Genomic DNA, 23,426 nt, shown 5'->3' with positions numbered 1-23,426 from the left:
ATGTACTTATGGTGCCATATTTCAGCCCACCTACGACATTATGCTGTAACCACCATAAAAACATGTAATTTATGGGTCAAACCTTCAGCAGCCAGGTGAGGACCGAGTCTCTGTAAGGCACAAACTTGGCCTTCCCCTTTCCTGCAGACTGATCAGCCAGAGCAGAAATCACACAGCCTAATGTGGTGAGAGACCTAAAAGCACATAAAAATACATTTGAAGGCGATCTGAGTTGACATGTTGAATAATTTGACTTCACATAATAACACAACTTTCAAATTCAGTTTTCAACAGAAGGAAATCTAAACCACCAGTTTAGATTTACTATATTAAAAATACAGGCCACATATGAAAAGAACAATATGACAAAAGTTTGTATAGCATATCTGCAGGCATTCACAGTACTATCTATAAATACAACTCCTTTTGCACTCACACAGTATCATCACACTCCCTCCTGTGTGCTTCACTGTGAGAACTATGCATTCATTGTGGTGGTCCTGGTTGACATCAAACAAATTGGGACTCCACTTGAGCTGAACAAACTTATCTTGGTCTCATCCAACCAGTGAATGTGCTCCCATTACTCATCAGGCTTCTTTTCATGTGCTTTAGCAAAGTTTAATCTTGCAGTTATTTGCCGCAGAGCAAGCAAGGGCTTGTTCCTGATATATCGTCCATAGAGGTTGCTTTCTACAATATCTGTCATACTGAGCCATCACAGAAACACCGATTTCCATCACTGTGCCAAATCTGGGGCAGTTGGCAGTGTGTTTTTCAGAGATGGATTGTGAAAGTAGTGCACTGTACGTGGCATCATTTTAGAAGGACGGCAGCTCTCAGCGGTACTATGGCTCGTTGTGTACCTCCTGATTACTGATGCAACTGTGTTTCCATAGATTTGTAGTTGATCATCAATCTTCCAGCATTTTTGTCCGTCTTTCTCAGGCTTCACAATCATTTTCTAGGTGGAACCATGATGCAGATGTGCAGACAGCCGTAGTCCACAGATTCGAAGCTGGAAAAGCTCCTCCCAATTATTGCTGCAGCTGGGTTTCCACTGATTTTCAGTCAGTCGCTGCTCTTTCTTTATCGTTTTGCAACATTATCCAGTGGCTCACCATCAGATTTTTCTGTTCCTCGGGCAATATTTTTCCACGTGGAGCCATGATGCAGACATGATATACACACCACATACAGCTGAGAAAGTTCTGGTGTTCACAGGGCATTTTATATCCTGGTTCATACAGTTAGTCTGACTAAAAATCACATTTGTTCTCAATTTTGTTTTATTGATCACATATGTATCTGCTTTTGTTGCATTGATTTTCTATTTTGGGGCCTGTATTGTCAACATAATCTTTCTTAAGTATTCGTTTTTAATGTTCATAAGAGGAAATACTTGGATATAATGCAATTACTTTACAGTAATTACATTTTCTACAATTCTACAATTACATTTACGCTTTTCTCCAAAGCGACATACATCTGAGAGCAATTTTGAACCATTCCACATTTAAGAGGTGTTCTTACTTCTGTTGTAAACTTTTTACACTTAAAATAAATACTGACTTGTTTATATTGCTGCCCTCTTTGAGTCTCTCTCCAGCAGCTCCGGTCTTGGACACCCGTTCACTTCCAGCCAGGTCAACCAGACTCATCTTGCTCACTTTCTCCCCTGAATTCTGTTCACAATCACAACAGTCGAGATAAATTAATTTAAGAAAAAAGCGTGGTTCATCAAGAAAAAAAACTCTTTGTAAATATGTGTGAAATACAAAAACAAATAAGAGAAAAGCCTGACTCCAGACTGCAGATCGTAGAGCGTCTGCGTGACGATGATGCTGAAGACGGCATGTGACCGGCTGCTCTCCTCGTTCATGTTTGTGGCTGCAACTGTGCGAGATTTGTTCCCCTCCGACATCAGCACCTCGATGTCCTACGAAGATAAAGACAAAGGTCAGCGGAGGAGGAAGCAGCGCCATTCGTTACTGTTGCGCTTAAACATGTTTTTGTTGGTCTTCATTGGATTTAGGCGAAGCTTGCAAATGATCGTTTATGATTACAGTAAAGCAGGGAGGTATTCACACATGGCTGCGAGCCATGTGATTTAGCTGGGTCACAACAGGCAGCGGGCCAAGGCTGTGGGAAATCCACTGGACTAATATCAGGCAGAAGCAGAGCCGAGCGCAGAGGAACAGGGCGGAGATGTTTTAAACTTAATTAAGGAAGGCTCTGCCAAGCCTTGGCATATAAACTGCATGAAACCCCATGACTGCAGCCCACATCAGGAATATGTGTCATTAGAGTTTCTGCACTTGGGAGGATTTTAACCTAAATGGTTGTTCCGAATGTAAATCAGTGGCTTGACAAGTGGGGATGTGATAAAAAGGATTTTTTTCCCCCTCTTAAATGATGCAAATCATCTCTATGTGTGTGTGTAAAATATGAAGTCCTTTGGAGTGTACTCAGGGTGGATTCAGTCTTGTTTCCGATCGCAGCGTGATGACTGAAGAATAAAAGACACACCTCGAAGCTGGTCACAGCCAGCTGAGACAGACCATCCACGTATGGACCCAGCACTTTGTGTTCCCGGACTTTCAGGGACTGTCGGCTCCTTAAAACAGAGAAAACAAAACGATTAGTAAAAGAAAGAGAAGACGACAAGCAACTTAGAATCAGGGCCAAATGTGCCGAAACAATTGATTATGCACATTTGATTTGATAGCTTTGGGAGACCTTGAAATCTTGATTAGAATGGATGAATGAGTCAGGGTTTCAAGAATGTCAAATGACTTATTTGGTGTTTTTTTTTTTTCTTTGGGAAATTTGGAAAAGCCTCCTATTGGTGTTTAATGGAAAGTTCAAGCAACAACATCCCATATATACTAAATTCTTCATGAGTGACACCCTAAACTAAAATACAGTCGTAAAATTTGCATTTTTTCTTCAGTTTTTTACTAAATAAATCTCACAAAAAGAACAACCTAACGATGTGTTAGTCCATCATTCAATGCTTTAGAAGTTTTCTGCCTTGTCAGTGTCTCCAAGTCTCCATCTGTTCCTCGAACAAGGCAAAATATCCTCCAACACATTGGCATGAGAGCACAGCAAAAGGAATTGGAGCAGCAAGCAGAATTGTATCAACCTAATCCCTCTCATTAAACGCATACATGAACATTTAAATTGAATTAAATCAGGAAAATGAAATACCACATGAGGACGGGCTGTGGGTTTGGAGGAAGTGGCGGCTGCTTCGGCAACACAAAAGTTTAGCTTTGGGTGCGCTACTGGGTTTTTATGACAGCACATGTGCATGCTGTATTTAGTCAAAAACATTGTTTAGGTGTTTTTAGGCACGAGTGAAAGTACATGTCGGTCTATCAGGGCTCTGGGAGAACAGACAATACTTATTAGTAGCATGAATTTATTCAATAAAGACAGAGGCAGATTGTGATTTACAGTTTTTTACAAAGAAATGCACATTGTGAAATAACCCAACAGTGGAGCCGTGAGGGTGTACACCATCTACTGTAGTCACATGTTCCCTGAACACCGGGTCTCAGGTTCAATTCCCTTCATTTTGTCAGCTTTTGCTCCCAGTTTCCTGTCTCTCTTCACTTATCCAATACAATAACGGCCAAAAAAATGAAAACCAAATATTGGAAATATAAGGAAAAAGAAATATGACATGAAGGCAGGTGTTTCGTTTGATGCTTAAGATCATTTAACCCTTCAAGTTTCTTAGAGATCCTTTCAGACATGCGCTCCTCGCTGTTAATCTAACACCTGAACGCATCTATCTCATGACTAAATGCTCACATTTCCATAAAAAAGCCAGTTATTTTACTTGTTCTGACCTTGTAATATTTTCTGTATCACTTCTAACACAGCAAACAGTCACATTAGCAGATAGGCACTCCCAAAACTGCTTCAAGTTGTGTGACCTTGGACAGACTTTTCCCGCATTTTAGCACAAACACTGGTCCATAAACATTACAAAGAGCAAAACACAGTTTTTAAGCATTTCTCTTTCACTTTTCCCCACAATTTCACATCTAATACAAACTGAAATGTCAAAAAAAAAGTAAAACTTTACTTTGCCATGAAGACAGAACATTAACAGGAGCCGAAGTTTGTTGCCTTCGGCTGTTTGTAGGAGTCTTTCTTCTGAGTTTATTAAATACCTGCAGCATCAGAAACCATATGAATGTCTTCAAAGACAGAAAGTTGCACGCCTTTGCTGTACTTTCCAGTTTCACATTTAGAATAAATATCATATCGTGGTTCACTTTGTTGCGGCTGGTTTGTCCAACAGACCCGTGAGGAACATAAGGAACCTCTATCTGAATACTGTCAGTTTAACAGACTGATAAAACATCAATTTTACGAATCTAAAAAAGTGCTTTGGAGACACTGAACAACTACAGTTGGCAGAAACAAGGTTCCCTGTTTCCAGTCTCGTATTCTAGCACCCACAGCAGCAAAAGCCCAGATCGTGGCTGGTTTCCAGGCCATAGTGAGACCCTATTTACACTTCACTCTACACCCACAGCTAATGTTTACTACTCAGAATCACAGAGGCAGTTAGGTGTGAAGATCAACACATAAGCAGGAGGAAGTCTCCATCGAAACGAGTCTGGCTGCATCTTCAGACATCTGCAGCGGACAGAGCGGTGCAGTGTAGCCCCTCTCCTGCACCGAGCTCCGCTAACAGATTCGCCCATTCACAGCTCAGCCTTCCCAGCATGTCTGTCTGCCAACCCACATCAGACCACAGGGGCGAAGAATGCAGCAGTGTCAGAGGACGACGCTGGCTGCTGTTCTTGCAGGAAATGACTGGTTTAGGCTTCCTACTCACATCATTCTGTCGTCGTCGTCCTGTTCAGGCCGCCAGACACAACAGAGCTATAAACAGAGGTGCAAAACCAGTGCAAAGTGGGAGCTGATGGACTGGAGCTGAATCAGGGACACTTACACCTCAGTTTGTGTAACCAGCCACCTCGAAATCAAAATTAAATCCAGTTTGCTGATGCAAGTCGGTTATGTTCAATATTTATGCACATGTTCCTTATAGGGCTGCAAGGTGGCTCAGTGGTTAGCATCGTTGCCTCGCAGCTTGAAGGTTGCCGGTTTGTGTACCGGTGAGAACACCTGGGATCTTTCTGCGTGGAGTTTGCATGTTCTCCCCGTGCAGCGTGGGTTCTCTCCGGGTTCTCCAGCTTCCTCCCACAGTCCAGAAACGTGTTGAGGTTAATTGGTGAGTCTAAATTGTCTGTGGTGTGAATGTGAGTGTGCTTGGTTGTCTGTGATAGACTAGCCTTCACTCCCCTATCTTCACCCTGAGTCAATTGGGATAGACTCCAGCCCCCCGTGACCCTAGTGTGGATTAAGTGGTGTATAGATAATGGATGGATGGATGTTCCTTATACTGCACTGCCATGTTCCCATATTTAAATTTGTTTTATTTGATCTTTTTCTGCACTGCATTCTTTGCACTACATGTCCAATGTTTACATCGTCTCAGCCGTAACCCAGGGTCTCCACATGTAGCTCTGTATATGGCTTGTTAGATGTTCATTGTTGAACCACCATCGTTGTAGCACCTTAGCTCTGGAGCTGGGGAACGCTGTGTCATTTCTCTGTGCACTGTTCAGCTGTATGTGGTTAAAGTGACAAAGCCTTTTGAACTTGAACTTGAAAAAAGTCACATGTGCACCACACATCTGACTCACCCTTTGGGATCCAGCAGGTCACGGACCTTCTCGTTGTAGATCTCCATGTAGGACACCTCCACCTTAAACGAATGGGCCTCGTTGGACTCTTTGTGGACCCTCTCGAACAGCGAGCAGCAGAGTCGAGGGATTAAACCCGGCTGCTCTCCGTTGCCCATCATGGAAAAGGACTTGCCTGAACCTGGATGCACAGCAGAGTTGCACATGAGTGAATCAACTCCAAGAAGGTTGCTACACATTAATGGTAATTCAGCTTAAGTTCAGCCTCTACTTCAAATGGTGTGATTTCAGAAGCATCTTAACTGAGCCCATCTGGAGAAAACTGGCCGTCCTGATCATGTTGTAACAAATTCTCTGCGTGTTGCAACATCCACCAACCGTGAGACCACACTGACTTTCTGAGCTAAACGCGAACAGATTCAAAGTCATAATGCTAATTTATGGGGTTATCATTTTCATCACCTTAGTTGATTATCTTGGCACGTAAATATTTGCTAATGTGTATTTACCCTCTGAACCCCAACAGTTTCTGGCTGTTTCTTTGTTCTTGTCACATTTCTACTCACTGTGGGCTCATTTTTCACTGCAATATAAAGTCTTGCAGCTCATTAGAAACAGCACAACCATGATTAAAAGTAAAGAGAACTTATATTTGCCTTATGTGCTGTACGTTTTTAACTATTTGCACTTTTACACCCCCTACAAACTAAGCATTTTCACACTACTCTGCACATCAGCTATACAAAGATGTTTCACCATGCTGAATGTGTCTTCCGACAACTTGCTAATAATTTGCTTCTATGCATACATATATGTATATATACATACGTGCTTTTGAGCCATTTTATTGCTCAAGTCTCCGTCTCTTAAGCATGTTTTTGTTTCACAGAATCTAGCTACTTCAAAAGATTATTTTTGGCTTCTTAAGGACTAAATCGTAATGATTTTTATGACATATCACAATTTTAAGTCCAAACTTTTGTTGTGATTATTGAAATGGTTGCAGGAAAAGCGAAATTTTGCTGATTCTTGCTGGGTTTTTTTTCCCAATTTTTGACCCTTAAACATTGAGATTTGGATGATTTTTAGGCCTTTGAAACCCAGCAGCAGGTTTTGTGGTTCAGAGGGTTAAACGCAAGTCGAAGCTAACGTGAATTTTATTTATTCTGTTTTTTCATAAACCAAAGTTTTAGACAAACTGACGCGATGGATTAACAAAAATGCACTGATTTATTGACCGCTGCTGAGACTCACTTAAAATTTGTGTTCTTAATTAAACTAAAATGCCAAACCAAATGCAATGTGCTCCTCTAGTTCCCATCATGACTAAAGAGCTGCTTTTTTTTTTTTTTTACATCAGATGCTCTGGAAGATAAGAGAAGTATTTGTGTTCTTGGGTTCAAACCGTTAAGTAGGTGTGTACCCTCTAAGACAGGACGTGAAATAAAGAAGTTAATTCAGTTTGGACTCAGGAAGGATATGAAGTGATTCATCAGTGGGGCCAGAAATGCAAATCTTCCTGTTTTTTTTAAGCTTTATAAGGACACATCTGGAAACAACTCAGCCAGTAAATATACTTACTGGAGAGGCTTAAGGCAAGATGCGGCACGCATTGTCTTTTTATGCAGTAGTCCCTTATAAGTTTAATTACAGGCTTTCTGGGCTTTCTTTTTAGGGGAGTGGAAAGAAAACGTCCAGAATAAACATGTAGGCGTTTATTTCATGACACTTCATCTATTTGCATTTGCGGATTTCAGTTACAGTTCATATCTTCAACGGCTCGGAGACAGAAATCTCAACTTCAGCACCAGTAAAATAGACAAATTTCTTACAGAGGTGTTCATTAATATCATCAGTCACAGCCTGATTTATGAAAGATGTAATTCCTGAAATTGTGACTAAAATAGTTTTGAGTATTTTGCTATTTTTCTGGCTGTTGACAGTATTTATGGAATATTTAAGTTTAATATTTTAAAAAAGAATTTTGAACCTGACTTTGTCCAAACTTTAGATTTCAACAAATGTATGCAAATTAGAAAATTCAAAAATGTCTTTTGCGCAGTAAGCTACAGTTATGTCATACATTTAGTTGCTTTTTCAAGTGGCGATACTGGAAAAATAGCTCGATATGCTATATATGCCTTAATATTTTGTGTAATTTGTTTCCATACTTTGCTCTTATGTGCTCTGTTCAAACACTGCCTGCAGTTCAGCCGAGAAGTACCTGAATTTTTTTTTAAAAGTACCTGAATTTTTTTAAAAATACAACTATTGGTAGCTAATAGTTTGGTAGATTTTTTTTGTGGTTTTTGCATGAACTGCTCAGAGCAAATGTGTATGTATCGTGTATTTTATATGACACACATAGCATCAGTGATTTTGATTAAATATCATGATTTCAAGCTTCGATTTAGTTAATTTTCTACACAGAACCACATTTTACCCATTTCAAGGACTGATGGAAAGTCAAAAAAAAACAAAACAACAATAGCTTCTCCCTGTTTGTACAATTCCTGGAGCTAATAAATAGTGTAATGTGGGTGATTTATTTGGGAGAGAGCATGAAGTTTCAGACAACAAAGTGTCTCAAATGAAGTAATCAGCTCGGGGAAGTTTCATGCTGATATCTAACAAGGAGGTTTATATTGAACCTTTTCACCTCTTGTGTCTTGCCTTAACACTGTGTATAATAGAGGCAGTTGATTATTTATTAATTCTTCAAGGCTTACATGGGAAATGAGATTAAACAAAAGGAACAAAAAAAACAAACAAATAACTGCATTTAAATGTCATCTGGATTTTCATTTACCTGTTTGTCCATAGGCAAATATGCAGGCATTATATCCTTGGAATGCATTTTCAAGTATTCCCTCTCCAAGGCACTTGAACACCACCTCTTGACCTTTTGGAGAAAAAGAATCGGTCACCATGGCGATGATGGTAAACACATGAACAATCGAGTTATATAAGTACTACGGCCCCGCTACTGTCTGGACGTCTTTCTAGGAAGGTAAAATTAGTACAGTGAAATGTATTCACGATGGGACGAGGGGCCACGAAACAATGAGTAAGATTCATGAAAGGTGGCAGATTCTTGTCTGGTCGTGTGGAAAATGCCAAGCTGTGTGGAGAAATCCCTTTGCGTTGCTCACTGTCGTGCCCCCGCTGAATGGGACAGCTGTTTAATGAGCTAAATAAAGCCTTGGCTCGGGTGCTTGAGGCAGCTCTTCACTGAGCAGATTGCCTTGTCGCTCTCAGCACCAAGCAGATGTACGCGTTGCATTTCCATCAGAAAACCAGAGCGATAGGACGAACAAAATATCGACAATGATTATGGAAATCTGCCTAACCTCTGTTCTATACAGTAGGTGTTACAAAAACTGTATCTTTTCTGCATGAAGCTCATTAGACATATGAATGGTGGCTGCAGAAACCATGTGAGTGGGTGCATGAAGAGTATAACACTGATGATTATATAAGCATGATTTGAAATGCAAATCTGAGTGTTTATTGTACAAAACTGAACGATGCTTTTACAGAACTACCTTTTTTTTACAGATTTAATTCATGTAAACGATCACATATGCCCCACACTGTGTTCTGCTTTGCATGATGCAAAAACAGCTTTCCAACATGTAGGGAGTTTCCCCTGCCCTGCCGGTGGTAACACAAAGCCCAGCAGGCCTCTACACGGCGGCTCATTGGCTGAGTGAAGGATCAGTTTCAGCCTCATGACTCACCAGCATATTTGGGAACGTTGGACTCATCCATGGACCAGAAACAGTGGTCAAAAGCGAACACCTGCGGAGGAGACAGCACAGGGAGTGTCAGCACACACACGTCTCCTCACACACCTGTCCGAGCACGTACAGTTCAACACAACCTGATGCTTCTTAGCAAGTGGTCTTCTTGAGGCACAAACACGGGATTACTGTGCAGCACTGTGCGGTAAATCAGCAGGACCGAGCTTGTCTGAGCGAGCGAGACGAAGCCAAACCGAGTATTGTTCGCGGTAATGCTCGTTAAGGCCGCGACAAGACTGTCGGCACAAATCCACCGTTAGCCGCCCCCTGAGTTCTGTCATAGCGGCCGCAGTTAAATGAATTCATAAATCAGGGTCAGCGCTCCCCAGAAGAAATTCCAGCACCCGGTGACCCTCATCTCCAAGGAAACGGGGCCGTAGCTGTTTCCCGGCGGCGCAGGCTGGCGCTTGGCCCTCAGTGACGGCTCTCACAACGCAGACTTCTGCAGCAGAAAGCCCCTGTATCCCCCCCACCAGACACCTGCATGAGCTCTGGGTGGATAACACACAGAGAGGACGGTCTCTGGGAAAGAGCAGCAGCCTTATTTACCAAAGACAACAACTCCTCACAGACAGAACAGCTCCTGCTACTGAATATCCACATGAGCCCCTTTGTATCTAAAGCTCCCCTTGAATTTCCCTTTTAAGCAGCTACGATGACATTTCTCCTACTATATATTGCTTGTTGCAACACTTACCAAGGGTTTTATGAGAACAGTGCTGGTTTGAATATTCAAATCCAGAGTACTGGTGCAAATCAGGGCATTGGGAAGCACTTAAAATAAGGGTGGTAGTTCTTAGCAAACTTAAACTAGGGTTTAAAGGTTATGTTATTTAAAAAAAACAGGAAAACTACACCAAATTAAACCAACAGCACTTGAACTACTCATCTGTCACCTGCTCTTCTGTTGGAAAATGTTTTTAAAAATCGTGATATTTCGTCGATTCCACTTTATTCTACATTTCTTATTTTAAAATATTGCACAATTTGTAGTACCTAGATTCTGCAAAAAATTCTGCGTTCCATGGTGCAACCACAAAACCACAAATAACTCAGCTGTAATTAACGGTCACATGACAAAAATTCAGGAACTTTTCAGCTGAACTGCAGACTGTGTTCACACAGAACCGAGAGGAGACAAGTATGGAAACAAATTAAAAATGTATGTAGTAAAAGATCTACAGCGCGCAGAGCCAACATATTTTTTTTTTTCAAATATTGGTAACATCTGTGAACACTTGGAAAAATGTTGTACATGCTGATTCCATGCTTTTTCAATTATTATAAAATGAATGATCAAAGAAATTCAACTTATCTTTTTTGTTTTTTTCTTGATTTATTGCGTTTTAATAGCAGCATTCTTCACAAAACACATTTCTGAGTTCTCTCCACTTCAATCCATGGTTGGGCTGTTTCCACTGAGGCGCTTGACTTAATATTGTATTGAAAAATAACACAGTGATGGGCCCACAGTGAGGAGAAAAGTGACAAACAGGAGCAAAAAAAAACACCCAGAAACTGCTTGGGTTTAGAGGTGTGATACTACATGGACTTTTTCTGGAAAAAAAGAAAATATATATGCCTTGCGAGCCTTGTATTCATAGTTTTATCCCACTTTTGGCTTGCTTTAAGGTGCCACTCAGGTTGTTTATTTAGATTTTATGGATTATTTTGTGTTATTTTTCTCATTGCTATCGCTGCCCATCCTGGCAAGGGCACAAAAATGTAACCTTTTTTTTTTTTTTACGTCTGTTTCTCTTCAAAAATGCTACAACGCTGTTATTCCGCACTTGCAAGCACAGCACTGCTGCACATGTTACTACTCCTGGCTTTCAGTGCGCCGCTGCCACTCTTGCCAAAGCGCTTTCCCCAACACAAATACCCCAAAATAATTGAACTCCCTGTTAATCATAATAAGGGCTTCTGGCCAAGGAAGCAGTGGTTGCAGAGTCAGCATGGGAAGCACTGAGATCACTGAATGCTTTGAAAGCAAGACCTCCTCTTGTGACTTCAGACAAGTGAGTGGGTGCCATTCAAAGGAACAAAAGTGCCATCATTCTCAATTAGGGCTGGTTTGGTAACTGGGGGCTTCAATCTCTTCTGGTCCAAGCCTGAGGGTGTGACTGCACAACAAATTGTCCCTGATTGGACAATTACTATTAATCAGCAGTGCAAATACTGATGAAGCTGAAAAGCACAAAGCCCTTTTTGTCATTTCTGCATAGGATGAAAAACTGGTTGAAAGCGATTGGACTTGAGCCTCCGTTCGGTTTCAGAGTGCAGGGGGACTAATTTGAGCGCCACTATTACTTAGCAGACAGCCACGTGCTTGTCTAGCTGAAGGGTATTACAGGGGTAGCTCAGGTTCACAGGCCCCCGGAGACCGTGCACGCCCGACCAGCGCTCCCCTCCGGTTCCATCCAGGGGCCGAGCACAAAGCCCCCCGTCCCTGGTGTGTGAAACATCTCTGAGCTAGTCACCAGCGTGTTGTCAAGGGGGGAAGTGGGGGTGCAGTCCAACAATGCAGCTTTGAATGTGCACACACACTGCCCCAGTGTCCGCGCTCATCCCTCTCGCATTGTAGGGCCCTTTGTGGGTGTTCACGAGATCTTAGAGCGCTGACACATTCACACGGACATCTATCCGGCTCCTGCTGACCAACCAAACTACTAAAACGCTCTCAATCACGGCCCCTAGAAACAATGTCACAACAACGGGTCGACCTGTGCGCGACGCCTCTCGGACCCGACGGCGTTGCTCGTCCTGCGTCCTGCTGCTGCTGGACGATTCCAGCCTCAGGACAGCGACTGAGAAGTCACGACTAGTTGAGAAAGAAGCCGATGACACATACGTACCTTGGGTTGTTTCCTGCTGAATTTGGAGGTCAATCCAGAAACCCACAGGTGAAGCAGAAACAGAGGGAAAAACATGGTTAGAATTGGCACATTTTAGCAGTCGAAACAGTCAAATTCTTCTCAGTATCTCTGCTGACACTGCATTTAAGTCACAAATATAATAGATATTAATAAAGTCTCAAAGTCCTTTCTAACTTTCTACACTTGAACAATCCCCCTGTGACTTCTTCATTCACTCCTTCCCCCATTTATCCACTCATTCATTCACTTCCACACACACAGTGGCATTTCCTGGTGGTAGGTGCTGCTGTGATTGGGTTCATAATTGGGCCAGTGGAGCGTGAGGAAGGGAAGAGATTTAGGATTCAATGTCCCACTGACTCTGTTGAATAAATAGCTCTTATGCCTGTGGACTTAACACGGAGGCCAGTTCGGGGAAGCTGCACTCAGCATTACCAGCTGCCGGAACTAAGGACAAAAGGATAGTATATATGGTCCTCAGTTATGCAGGATTATTCCTCCTAACTGGAGAGGAAACTCCCTAAAGCAGAGGAACTTTAAGACGCGACGGCACGCTGCGGTCGAGAATTGCGACACGCACGCTGCGGATAGGAAACAGCCGTCTAACTCCCGTCCTTCAGCAGTCAGCAGATCCCTCCTGCAGACGTCTCCTGGCACAGAGACAGAGGTGGGCATCACCTTCACATAATACAGGGCAGGCTGCTTTGGAAAGACTGAAACTCTGCACCGCAGCGTCTCACACTAACGCAGCTGAGTCACGACAAACAGGAGAGCTTCACGACGACACGCACGACCATCCGACAAGAAAAACCTCATCAAAAAGCAAGGTGATGCCCGTTAAACTAACCCATTAACTCAAGATCTTGATAATGAAAGGCAGACAAAAAAGAAAGCGTGTGGGTAGAGGAGTGAAAAAAATAAAAGGGCCTTGAATCTAAATCTGGGCCACTGACAACAACTGAGACTTGATCAGCCTGGTTTGTTCCTTCATGCCGCACAGCAAAGACAGCCGAGGTATGTTCTTATCCAACAGGCTGATTGTTAACCAGCTTCTTCATAAATGGTAGGAAAACAGCTTCTTTAAACTTAAGGGTTTACTACAAAAATATCAACAAATATACACGAAACACATTGGAGAGTCACGATAACAAAGTGCATTGACGAGTAAAGCATCCATCCATTATCTATACAACACTTAATCCTGACTAGGGTCATGGGGGGCTGGAGTCTATCCCAGCTGACTCAGGGTGAAGGCAGGGGACACCTGGACAGGTCACCAGTCTATCACAGGGCTACACTTAGAGACAGACAACCAAGCACACTCACATTCACACCTACGGACAATTTAGAATCACCAATTAACCTCAACATGTTTTGGACCTTGTGGGAGGAAGCTGGAAAACCCGGAGAGAACCCAGAGAGAACCCACGCTGCACGGGGGAGACATGCAAACTCCACACAGAAAGATCCTGGTGTTCTGACCGGGACGCGAACCAGCATCCTTCTTGCTGCGAGGCAACGATGCTAACCACCGAGCCACCTTGCAGCCCCCAGTAAAGCAGAATATTAAAATAATATAATATAGAAAAATGGGTTTTAAGAGGTGACTTTAAAGAAATGACTGATTCTTTGAGCCTGATCTTCTCAGACAGGTTGTTCCAAAGCTACAGGTCCCAGACGGCACCGTCATCTTCATATAAACCTCAACTTGGAACAACAAGAAGACACGTGGGGTCGACATTTTCTGCTATGTAGCCTGAGGGCAGACCCAGATGAGCTTTAAAAGCGATCAAAACATCTTTAAATCAAATTGTAAAACCAACAGGGAGCCAGGTGGAGAGCAGCCAAGACTGGAGTGATGTGATTTCATCGAAGAGCGGCAAAAAGTCTTGTTGGAGTCGATCGACTTTTGGTTCACGTAGTGGTCAAGCCAGCAGGGAATAAAGCGCGTAAATGACCTTTTGCAGGTTTGAGTTGAAGGTCATCGGTTTAATTCTGGAGATGCTCCTTAACGGGACAAAGTTTTTTTTTTTGATCTGTGATTCAAAGATTAGATCTCGATCAAACGGTGCTCCCAGCAGAAAGCAGATCAAGGCAGCTCTCGATGAGGCTGATACGATTTGTTCAGAACAAAAGGACGGCAGTGAGACGATGGAAAGAGAAAACCAGACACACACTTAGTAATAAAGAGATGAAATGGGTTTTAAGAGGTACAGATCTTTAGCTTTAAGATCTGTATTTCTTAATATCTCTATCTACCTCCTTACTATTTATGACATTCTGACTTTTTTCAAATTTTCTATTGTTTTTTTGAAGAATTGCTCTTTTTCTTATGTCTTTTTGTCACTTTGCTTTTGACTGCACGGACCGTATGAGCTTGTGAAACTCGCTTAGTTATGGAATAAGTGCATTAAAGACGCTATGGCAGAATCTCTGCAGTGGTCTGTTGGTTCTTACTGTTTCATGTACAGTTAATGCACGGACTTCTGGCATGTTGAGAATGCTGAGAAGACAATAGGGGGAACTGTTTCTCACTGGCTATATTTAGGATTTCACTGGGCTATTACTTCCTCATAAACGCTCATACTGTACGACATTTATTCGACTTCGTTTAAGACCTGGATTCAACTCTTTAACCTCCTCCTCCCCCTATCACAACATTAAGACCTCCCCCCTAAATATGTTTAAGTACATTAGGCTCCAGTTCTCCCACTCTACTTCAGACATAATCTCTCTAATCTCCCCAGAAATCTGTGTCCTTCTTAGCTTATTTGTACTTAGCTTTTAGAAAACCATGTAAGCTGCGTCCTCTCAGCTGTGTCGGGGATTTCATAACTTAGACCTGCTTGTGTGTAAATATCTTATTTCTTTACAGAAAACAAAAATTTTTTTGCTGCAAAAATTCCGACTTTTTTTTTGTTGGATTTGATTGTGGATGAATGTATTAGTTGGGATTTGAAAGGCACTGTATCTTTTAGAAAACCATTTATCAGAGCCCGAAACTGTAAAACAGAAACAATTTTCAAGTTTTTCTCTTTCCAAATGTCCTTGAAATACTCATCCATCATGTGCCGTTCAGTTGGGAAAACTAACAAATCCAAGCATAAAGGGGGGATTTTTCATCAAAATAACTTAATTCTACATGCCTCATTTAATAAATTGCCAAAAATAAACCGTTTGCCCAAAACAGATTCTGTAAAAAACAAGAAATTCTGCATAGCTGGCTGCAACTATGAACCAATGACTGACTTCACTGTGACGAACACTCGCATAACAAAAATTGAGGGAATTTTTGGCTGAAGTAGGATGAACTGCAGGTTGTGTCTATACCAGGGATCTGCAACCTCTGCTCCTCGTGAGCTACTGTCCTGCAGGTTTGAGATGTTTCCGTACTGCAACACACCTGACTCACATTAATGGATCATCGACAGACTTGTGTAGAACTTGACAACAAACTGTTGGAGATCCATTGGAGTCAGGTGTGTTGCAGTACGGAAACATCTCAAACCTGCAGGACAGTAGCTCATGAGGACTGGAGTTGGAGATCCCTGTTCTATACGGAGCAGATGGGAGAAACTAGCATGGTAACAAATAAAAGCAGAATAAGAAAGATATCTATAGTAGTTAGAGTGATTTTTTTTTCTTCCCCCCAATATTGGTAAAATACTGGTTCTTGGAAAAGTGTTGCACGTGTTAATTTTTAATTTTTTTATTTTTTTGCTAACTAAACAATCAAAGAAATTCAATTTTCGTTCTTTATTTTTTACGATTTATGGCATTAAATCTTGCTATAATGTACACACGACATTTCTGAGTTGGTTGTGTTGTTTCCATAGAGGTGCAGGACTTCATATCACAGAGAAAAATGAGCTGACAGTGAGGAAAAATGTGACAGGACAATACAGGAAGGTTAATCACGGAATAATTCTCTCAATAAAACACCTAAAAATAATGAAAAAATACTGGTCATGATTTCCCACGACAGCAGTTTTAAACTTAATCAGATGTTCTCAAATAGCCGACAGTCCAAAGTCAAAGATTTTCAGTGTAATAAAGCAAAAGACAAAAAGGAAAATATCTTTATCAGCATAATTCCAGTTATGAAACGCTACCAGTGGCAGCTTGGTCACAATTGTTATTATTCAAGCATGAAGCCTACAGGCCATTTGCTTAATAATCAGCACGCATGTCAAGCCACGTCTCAGGGGCTTATTAAAGGCTGTGTTGTGGTTCTACAGCACAAATGTGTGACACACATGTATGGCACAGAAGTGCCAGCCAGCATCACATTCTTGCCCCCTCAGAGGCAGATGCACTCGGCCACTGCAGGCTCAGCGGGGCAGAGCTGAAGCCTAAAACTCCCACCGGGGACTGGTTGTGTGTGTCATCAAGGGCACACTCAGGCTCCCACGCCTCCAGCTACCTGATGCCAAGGCACCCATGAATGATTTCAACTTGGCCGAGGGTGAAGACTGGCCTCTCACGCTGCTGTGATTCTCCGTGCGGTTGCATGTGGTGTCAGACAGATTTGGGGGGTAAATTTTGATCTTTTTTCCTTTTAAATTTCTTAATCGCTCAGTAAGAAATATCTCCTCTGTGCCAGACCGTGATCCGGGCCGCCATCATACATGGCAGACGTGGCATCTTTCCGTGCCAGATCCACGTGTGCACTGGTGCCCAAAAGGAAGGTATAAAGAGCGGGAGGGCAGCAGTGGAATCCCCCCTGTGGTTATGGAGCAGGATTAAGGCCACTGGGTTATTATGCCACTGAAAAATGCACTCTTCCTGCCCAGTAGGCAAAACACCAGATTAATCTACTGGATCATCCACCCACTGAAGCATCGATCTCTTAAAAAAATTACATTGCATGACCGAGGTCACAGAAGTATTAGACATAATAGATATTACAATTTGTTTTATGTATCGTTCAATCTAAGCCTCCTTCAGATAACACATCAATTTAAAGAAGATGAAGTCTCCAAACATGCACATCCGTTTTGGCCATCACACGGAGAACACATTATCAGATTCCTGTGTGATTGAGCAGGCTTTGCAAGAATTTCTGATGACATAATCCTGCTGCTTAAGCAGAATATGCAAATCACATGGGAGAGGTTCACCCCCTTCATTGGAGAACCACAACATTTATCTGTCCTGTGCACACACTGTCCACATATTTTGCCGGCACTCCCAGTCACATTTTTTTTTATAATTCCTCCTAATCTATTGTTTAAGCTGCGCCTCCCCTGCTCTTTTAACCTCCCCACACATGACTTTTTGTCCCCCCTCTCCGCCGTTTAGTCGCCGACATGCTTTAAGACAATTAGGACTCAACGAGCTCCAGAGCCAAACACAATGTTCAGACATCTGCGTGTGTGTTGGAGTGTTGGGTTACAGTGCGCTGTGCTCTCACGGGCTACGAGCTAGCATTTCAAATAGCCTCCAAGTATGTTTAGAACAGAACACACCCACTCGAAGCAGAGGTCATCCTGCCGCACCGAGCGGAGCTACAGCGGAGGGAGGTGGGTTACACTGAGGAAAAGGTTCGAGGAAGCACGCAAAATTAACCAGACTTACTTTTATAAGCAACTAAAACTAAACATGACAAGTGGGTGAAGTCAGAGGTTTATACGTTGGATGTTTTAAAATATTTCCAGGGAGGAAGTTTGTTGGCTGATGACAAAAACAGATCCTTCGACATGGATCCAAGTCACTGCGACAGTTAAAACTCCTGTTACACAAACAACTTCTGGAACTTCTTCAGCTTTATTACATAACAAGTCTACTGTAAATATGCAACATCACGGCCAGCGGTGGAATCAGAACTCGGGTCCGTCACCAACACCACAACGTATAAATACTCCGTTGCAATTAAAACGCCTACATTTAAAATCCTACTTCACCCTCTGAAACCCTAAAACCTGCCAGTGGGTTTAAAAGATGTGGTATCTTTAAAAAAAAATGCCCAAATTACGACATTTAGCAGAGCTGGAAACTGTAAAAACTGAAGTAATCATAGGATTTTTAGCTTTCCCATGGGCCTTGAACTAATCGTATGTGACGTGCGGTTCCATCAATAAAACTAATGAAATCTAAACTTAAAATTGCAAAACATTTCAGCGCTCCTCTGCTCAACTAAGAAGCCAGGATTCGCTCAGCATGTGACAAACACTCTGGGACTTTTTGGCTGAACTGCAGGCACTGTTCATGTGTTCACGTATAGAAGCAAATTAAAGACACCATGAGAGATAATGTACATAACTGATTGATAAAATGAAAGCAGCATGGCTCAAAAACAGTATACAGAGGAGCAAGTTGTGGTGAAGCATCTTTCTGGAGTCGATTTGCATTGTGCTGTAAGAAACACTGTGTTTGCAGAGGTTGTAAAAATGTAAACAGTAAATTATCTGTACTATCTAAATTCACCACCGACACCACTTGGAAAAACCTTGATTCCAGTTTTTATGTTTTTAAAATAAATAATCAAAACAAATTCAACTTTCTATTTTCTTTAATATATATAAGTTATGGCATCATAACTGTGTAAAAGTTCAGAGAAGACACTTGAGTTTTCTCTGCTTCTGGCTGTGCTCTTGTGGCGTCTGGGAAAGAAAAGTGGCCTCATTTAACAACAACTGATCACAGACAGAGGAACTTTTGTTACTGAATGTGCTGCATATTTTTATGAACAGAATGAAGCCGCAATGACATTTTACCAATTGCTTGCAGCGGTACTTTCTTGAGACTTTATCACACCAATGTTTATTTTAATAAACAAATCCAGGATATTAGTGCAAATCGGGCCTTTAGCTAGTCCTTAAAATAACGTTCAGTTGGTTTTAGCAAGGAGCTGCAAGGTGGTTCCAGGGTTAGCATCGTTGCCTCGCAACAAGAAGGCCGCATCCCGGTGAGGACGCCCGGGATCTTTCTGCGTGGAGTTTGCATTTTCTCCCCGTGCAGCGTGGGTTCTCTACGAGTTCTCCGGCTTCCTCCCACACAGTCCAAAAACATGTTGAGGTTAATTGGTGATTCTAAATTGTCCATAATGTGAGTGTGCTTGGTTGTCTGTCTCTAAGTGTAGCCCTGTGATAGACTGGCAACCTGTCCAGGGTGTCTCCTGCCTTCACCCTGAGTCAGCTGTGACCCTGGTGAGGATTAAGCGGTGTATAGATAATGGATGGATGGATGGTCTCAGCAACACATGGCTGAACAATAAACACTACTAATGTGGATATGTAGTATTTGACCTTCTGAACTCCAAAACCTACTGGCAGAGTTGACGGGTATGTTATTCTTTTTTTTTTTTTTTTTTTTAAATCACCAAAATCCCTCCACTTATCAAAGCCAGAAACTGTAAAAACAGAGAGTCATTGGAATTTCAACTCTCTGACACTGCCCCTGGCTGAATTACTCACCTGTGACATGGCCATAAAAAAATGCCCATAACAAGCCATGTGCACTGACCACATTCTGTAAAAAAAAAAAAAAAAAAAAATTCTGTGCTCCTCAGCATAACAAAGCGACGACCACCAGTCATGTGGCAAAAATTCAGAGACTATCCGGGTGAACTGCAGGCAGTGTTTACACAGAGCAGAGAGGAGACACGTATACAAACCAATTAGAAATGTAAGTAGTAAAATATCTACAGTATTTGAAACATGACAAGGGGATCTGGGCCCAAAACACTGGGAACTGCTGGGTTAATCGCTCTATTAATTTAAGTTTTTCATGTAAAGTTTAATCCAAAGCATAACTATTAACTACACCTGTCAGTGCAATGAAGCAAAAGATATAATTCTTCTCTTCGAATTGCACAGAGGAATACTTAGAAGTAGGCTCAGACACATCGTGCTACAACTTTTTTTGCTGCTTGATACAAAGAGAAAACTTGCAGGGTTCTAATTTTTGAGTCTTTTATAAAAAAAAAACTTTATTTACAGGACACAGAGTTTGTTGACATAGATGCTGCACATGTTCACAGCAAAACGAGCCAAGAACAAGAGAGAAACACTGAAAAGGTTTGCCAGATTTGGTTGCCAAAACAAATGCAACACAAGTAATTTGTTAGACCATTTAAATCGGCTACAAAACACCCTGCGTGACGAGCGCAAGGCTGAATCTGAATGCCATCCAAAACAATGCATTTGCCTGTTTTACGCCGTACGAGTAATACGAGCTTTTACAGCCATTTCAAAAAATGCATTTTTAATTTTCGAGGTCGATGCACTCCGCTACAAAATCACAACAATCCTTCTAGAATGATTAATCGCTTCAAAAAAAAAAAAAAAAAGAGTTATTCAAACCATCTGGTGGTAATTCCCGTATTTTTTCAGTAAAACAAAATATATCACACTGACAGATTTTAACAAGTTTTTAAATAATGTACATTTAAAGTAGCTCAGCTGCATTTAGCTGCATTCCACTTGTGAAAGTCCAAAACAAATGAGTTCATGGATCATTGTTCTAAAATTAGTTTTCCTATGAAAATATTTGGAGTGGCTGGGGGATATCGCTCATTAGGTCATCAACTTAACTGCAGGACTTTTCTGTATCTTGCGTCGGCCGTCGCTTAGCAACGGCGGTAAACACGGAGGCGAGACAACCTACCAGCCTCATGAGTCAAAGTTCCAACAAGAAAGCCAAACTCTGGATCTCAAAAACAGCCTTAATGAAGAGCACCGGCAGCAGCAGCAGCAGCAGCACGCATCATGCTCATACATACCAGCTCCTGCGCAGGGACCCTCGAAGTTTCCATAACAAATGTTAACAACACAACATATGATGCAGGCAGGGTCTAATTTAATCCTCTCTGGCATTTCTGACACCGCTGCGACAAGCCGCCTCAGCAGGCTGCCGGTTAAACTGGTTGCGCTTAAACACAGAGAGCGACGACGACCACATCTGCTCCCAAAGTCTTAAATCTGGCAAGTTTCAAAGGCGACAAACGAGCCGGACAGAGGTGAAGTTCATCAATTTGTTCAATATGGTAAAGGCTTCTTCTTCCAGGGGGAAAGTGAAGTGACACATTTACTACCAGGACACACCTCCCGTGACCCCGTCTGCCACTTATCTGAATAGATCTGACATGTGGCTGCTGAGGATAATAGACAACAAAAGCCAGAGCAGGCATGAAGTGCAAAACAAACTAACCGCAGACAGGAATGTATATTTACAGCATAATGAAATGTACTGAGCTGAATATTGCAGAAAAACGGCTCCACGTGAGTCCATGGAAGTAAATTCATGTAAACACAACTTTAAAAAGGGCCTCATCTGAGAGAAGCATGCAAAGAAAAGAAAAAAAAAAACAGAGAAATGTCTGGATGTTATACATATGCTGCCCTCAGAATGAGAAGCCACATCTGAGATTAATGAGGCACAGGCTTGACAAAGAGGGAGGGCGCCATCTTTTCCTAATTCCGGATCAAGATGTAAACAATGTCCCACCCTCTAAACAAACAGCCAACAGTTCTCAGGGGAACGAAGCCGTTTCATCAGCACTTTCTCCTAATGGCGTGAACATAAGCTGAAAGCGAGGCGATCGGGCGCGATTCAGGCCAACTGACGACGAGATCTCACCGAATGGAAAGGTTGATTACTGGCACGTAAGGGAGCGAAGTGGAAAGACAAAGAGAGCATTCCTGAGGCCAGTCACCGGACAAGGCAGCATTGTCATTTAGCAAAAGGCTTGTTTTGGAAAAGCCTGATGACACTTGGTCATGTGTGACCGGAGAGAAAATGTGACCAATCTCTTAAGAGTCCCGCAACGTGGGAGACTGTCAGGTCGACTCGGCAGCTTTGTTTAACACAGAAAGTGTTGTGCTCTCTGTGTTGACCTGATTAAAGGGAGAAGTTAGATGAGAAAATGGATCAGTGTCATGTCTGTATGGTAAATATGAACAGCTAGTGTGTCTATCCAAAGAAAAGCTGACTAATAAACACGTTATTTCTAATTTAATTTGCACAAATGTTGTTTTACAGGTGGTTATGTGACATGCTATTTCTTGGCAGCGAGTGGTTGTCAGGCAACAAATTGTGAAACTGAAGAAATAGTCAAAATTATCATCACAACATGGACAAATGGAATATCCAAATCATAGCAAAATCTGTACAATCAGTCCCAACATACCAGTATAAATGAAGCATTGTGGTGCTACAGAGATGCTGCAGCTTGGACATCATATTCTCCAGACATGCTGCAAATACCAAATCCTTATTTCATATAGGGTTTTTTGTGTGTGTGGAAAAGAAATGCAAAAAAATCCCAACTTATATTGCAATATCTGTCTTACCATTGGAGACCCCTGAGGCAGCTGCTAAAGTAACGGCTGCCTCGTAAAGCAGCAAATTGACAATTTTCCATGTTTTTTTTTTTAAACATTCGATATAAAACGTGTTTATTAGAGGAGTTTAGAAGTGTTGGGATGTTGGCAGATTTTGCGTATCTCCTTTGTTTTCCTCTGTTTCTAGCGAGCAGGTAACCATATGCCACACTGAGTCCTGCAATATGTTCTTTGACTACAATATGTTGTGTTGAATTTTACCAACGGCACTTTTGTACGAGCGTATTTCAACAAGTTCTTGACATCTCCCCCCCCCCAAAAAAAAAACATCACAGGAGAAACAAAGTCTACTCTAGCTTCAATGCAGGGAAGGAGGTCACCTCTTGAACCTCCACATTCTCCTCAACAGCATGACTTCATCGTCGCTCGAGTTAGTTTGGGAAACAATGGAAGTCAGACGGGTTGGGTGAGTAAGGTCCAACAGTTCAAAGCTGCATTTGCCACCTGGAGCAAAAGAAACATCAGCTCGAGGCTTTCCTCCCCTGTGTTCTCTTGGATTGCTTAAAACTTTCTAATATTCATGAACAGAGACAGAAGGCTTTATAGTGTACAGTTATGCCCTAAAATGGGAGTTATGCCACATGTTTCTGGGTGAGGCCAAGAACTTTTTGAAGTAGCCGCATACATATGTGCACTAGTATTTGGATGTCACATGTCGATGTACACTGT

At 42.0% G+C, this 23,426-nt stretch overlaps 1 protein-coding gene across 6 annotated transcripts in view; it reads right to left on the bottom strand.

Moving 5' to 3' along the window:
* kif13a (kinesin family member 13A) overlaps positions 1-23,426 on the bottom strand; it is a 55,898-nt gene that overhangs the window by 27,109 nt on the left and 5,363 nt on the right. For 3 of the 6 annotated variants that reach the window (XM_008285698.1, XM_008285699.1, XM_008285701.1), the window contains exons 3-10: positions 12,394-12,409; positions 9,476-9,536; positions 8,545-8,637; positions 5,736-5,916; positions 2,530-2,617; positions 1,805-1,939; positions 1,573-1,685; positions 83-194 (exon numbers count right to left, since the gene is read on the bottom strand). In XM_008285698.1, the coding sequence (XP_008283920.1) occupies positions 83-194; positions 1,573-1,685; positions 1,805-1,939; positions 2,530-2,617; positions 5,736-5,916; positions 8,545-8,637; positions 9,476-9,536; positions 12,394-12,409 (799 nt within the window). The remainder of the gene's footprint in view (positions 1-82; positions 195-1,572; positions 1,686-1,804; positions 1,940-2,529; positions 2,618-5,735; positions 5,917-8,544; positions 8,638-9,475; positions 9,537-12,393; positions 12,410-23,426) is intronic. The other 3 variants (XM_008285697.1, XM_008285702.1, XM_008285703.1) reach the window with 1 other exon arrangement.

The sequence above is a fragment of the Stegastes partitus genome, unplaced genomic scaffold, assembly GCF_000690725.1.
Source record: "Stegastes partitus isolate 25-593 unplaced genomic scaffold, Stegastes_partitus-1.0.2 Scaffold413, whole genome shotgun sequence".
NCBI classification, from domain to species: Eukaryota; Metazoa; Chordata; class Actinopteri; family Pomacentridae; genus Stegastes; species Stegastes partitus.
Note: the sequence above shows the minus strand (reverse complement) of the source record. Positions and strands in the feature narration are given on the sequence as shown.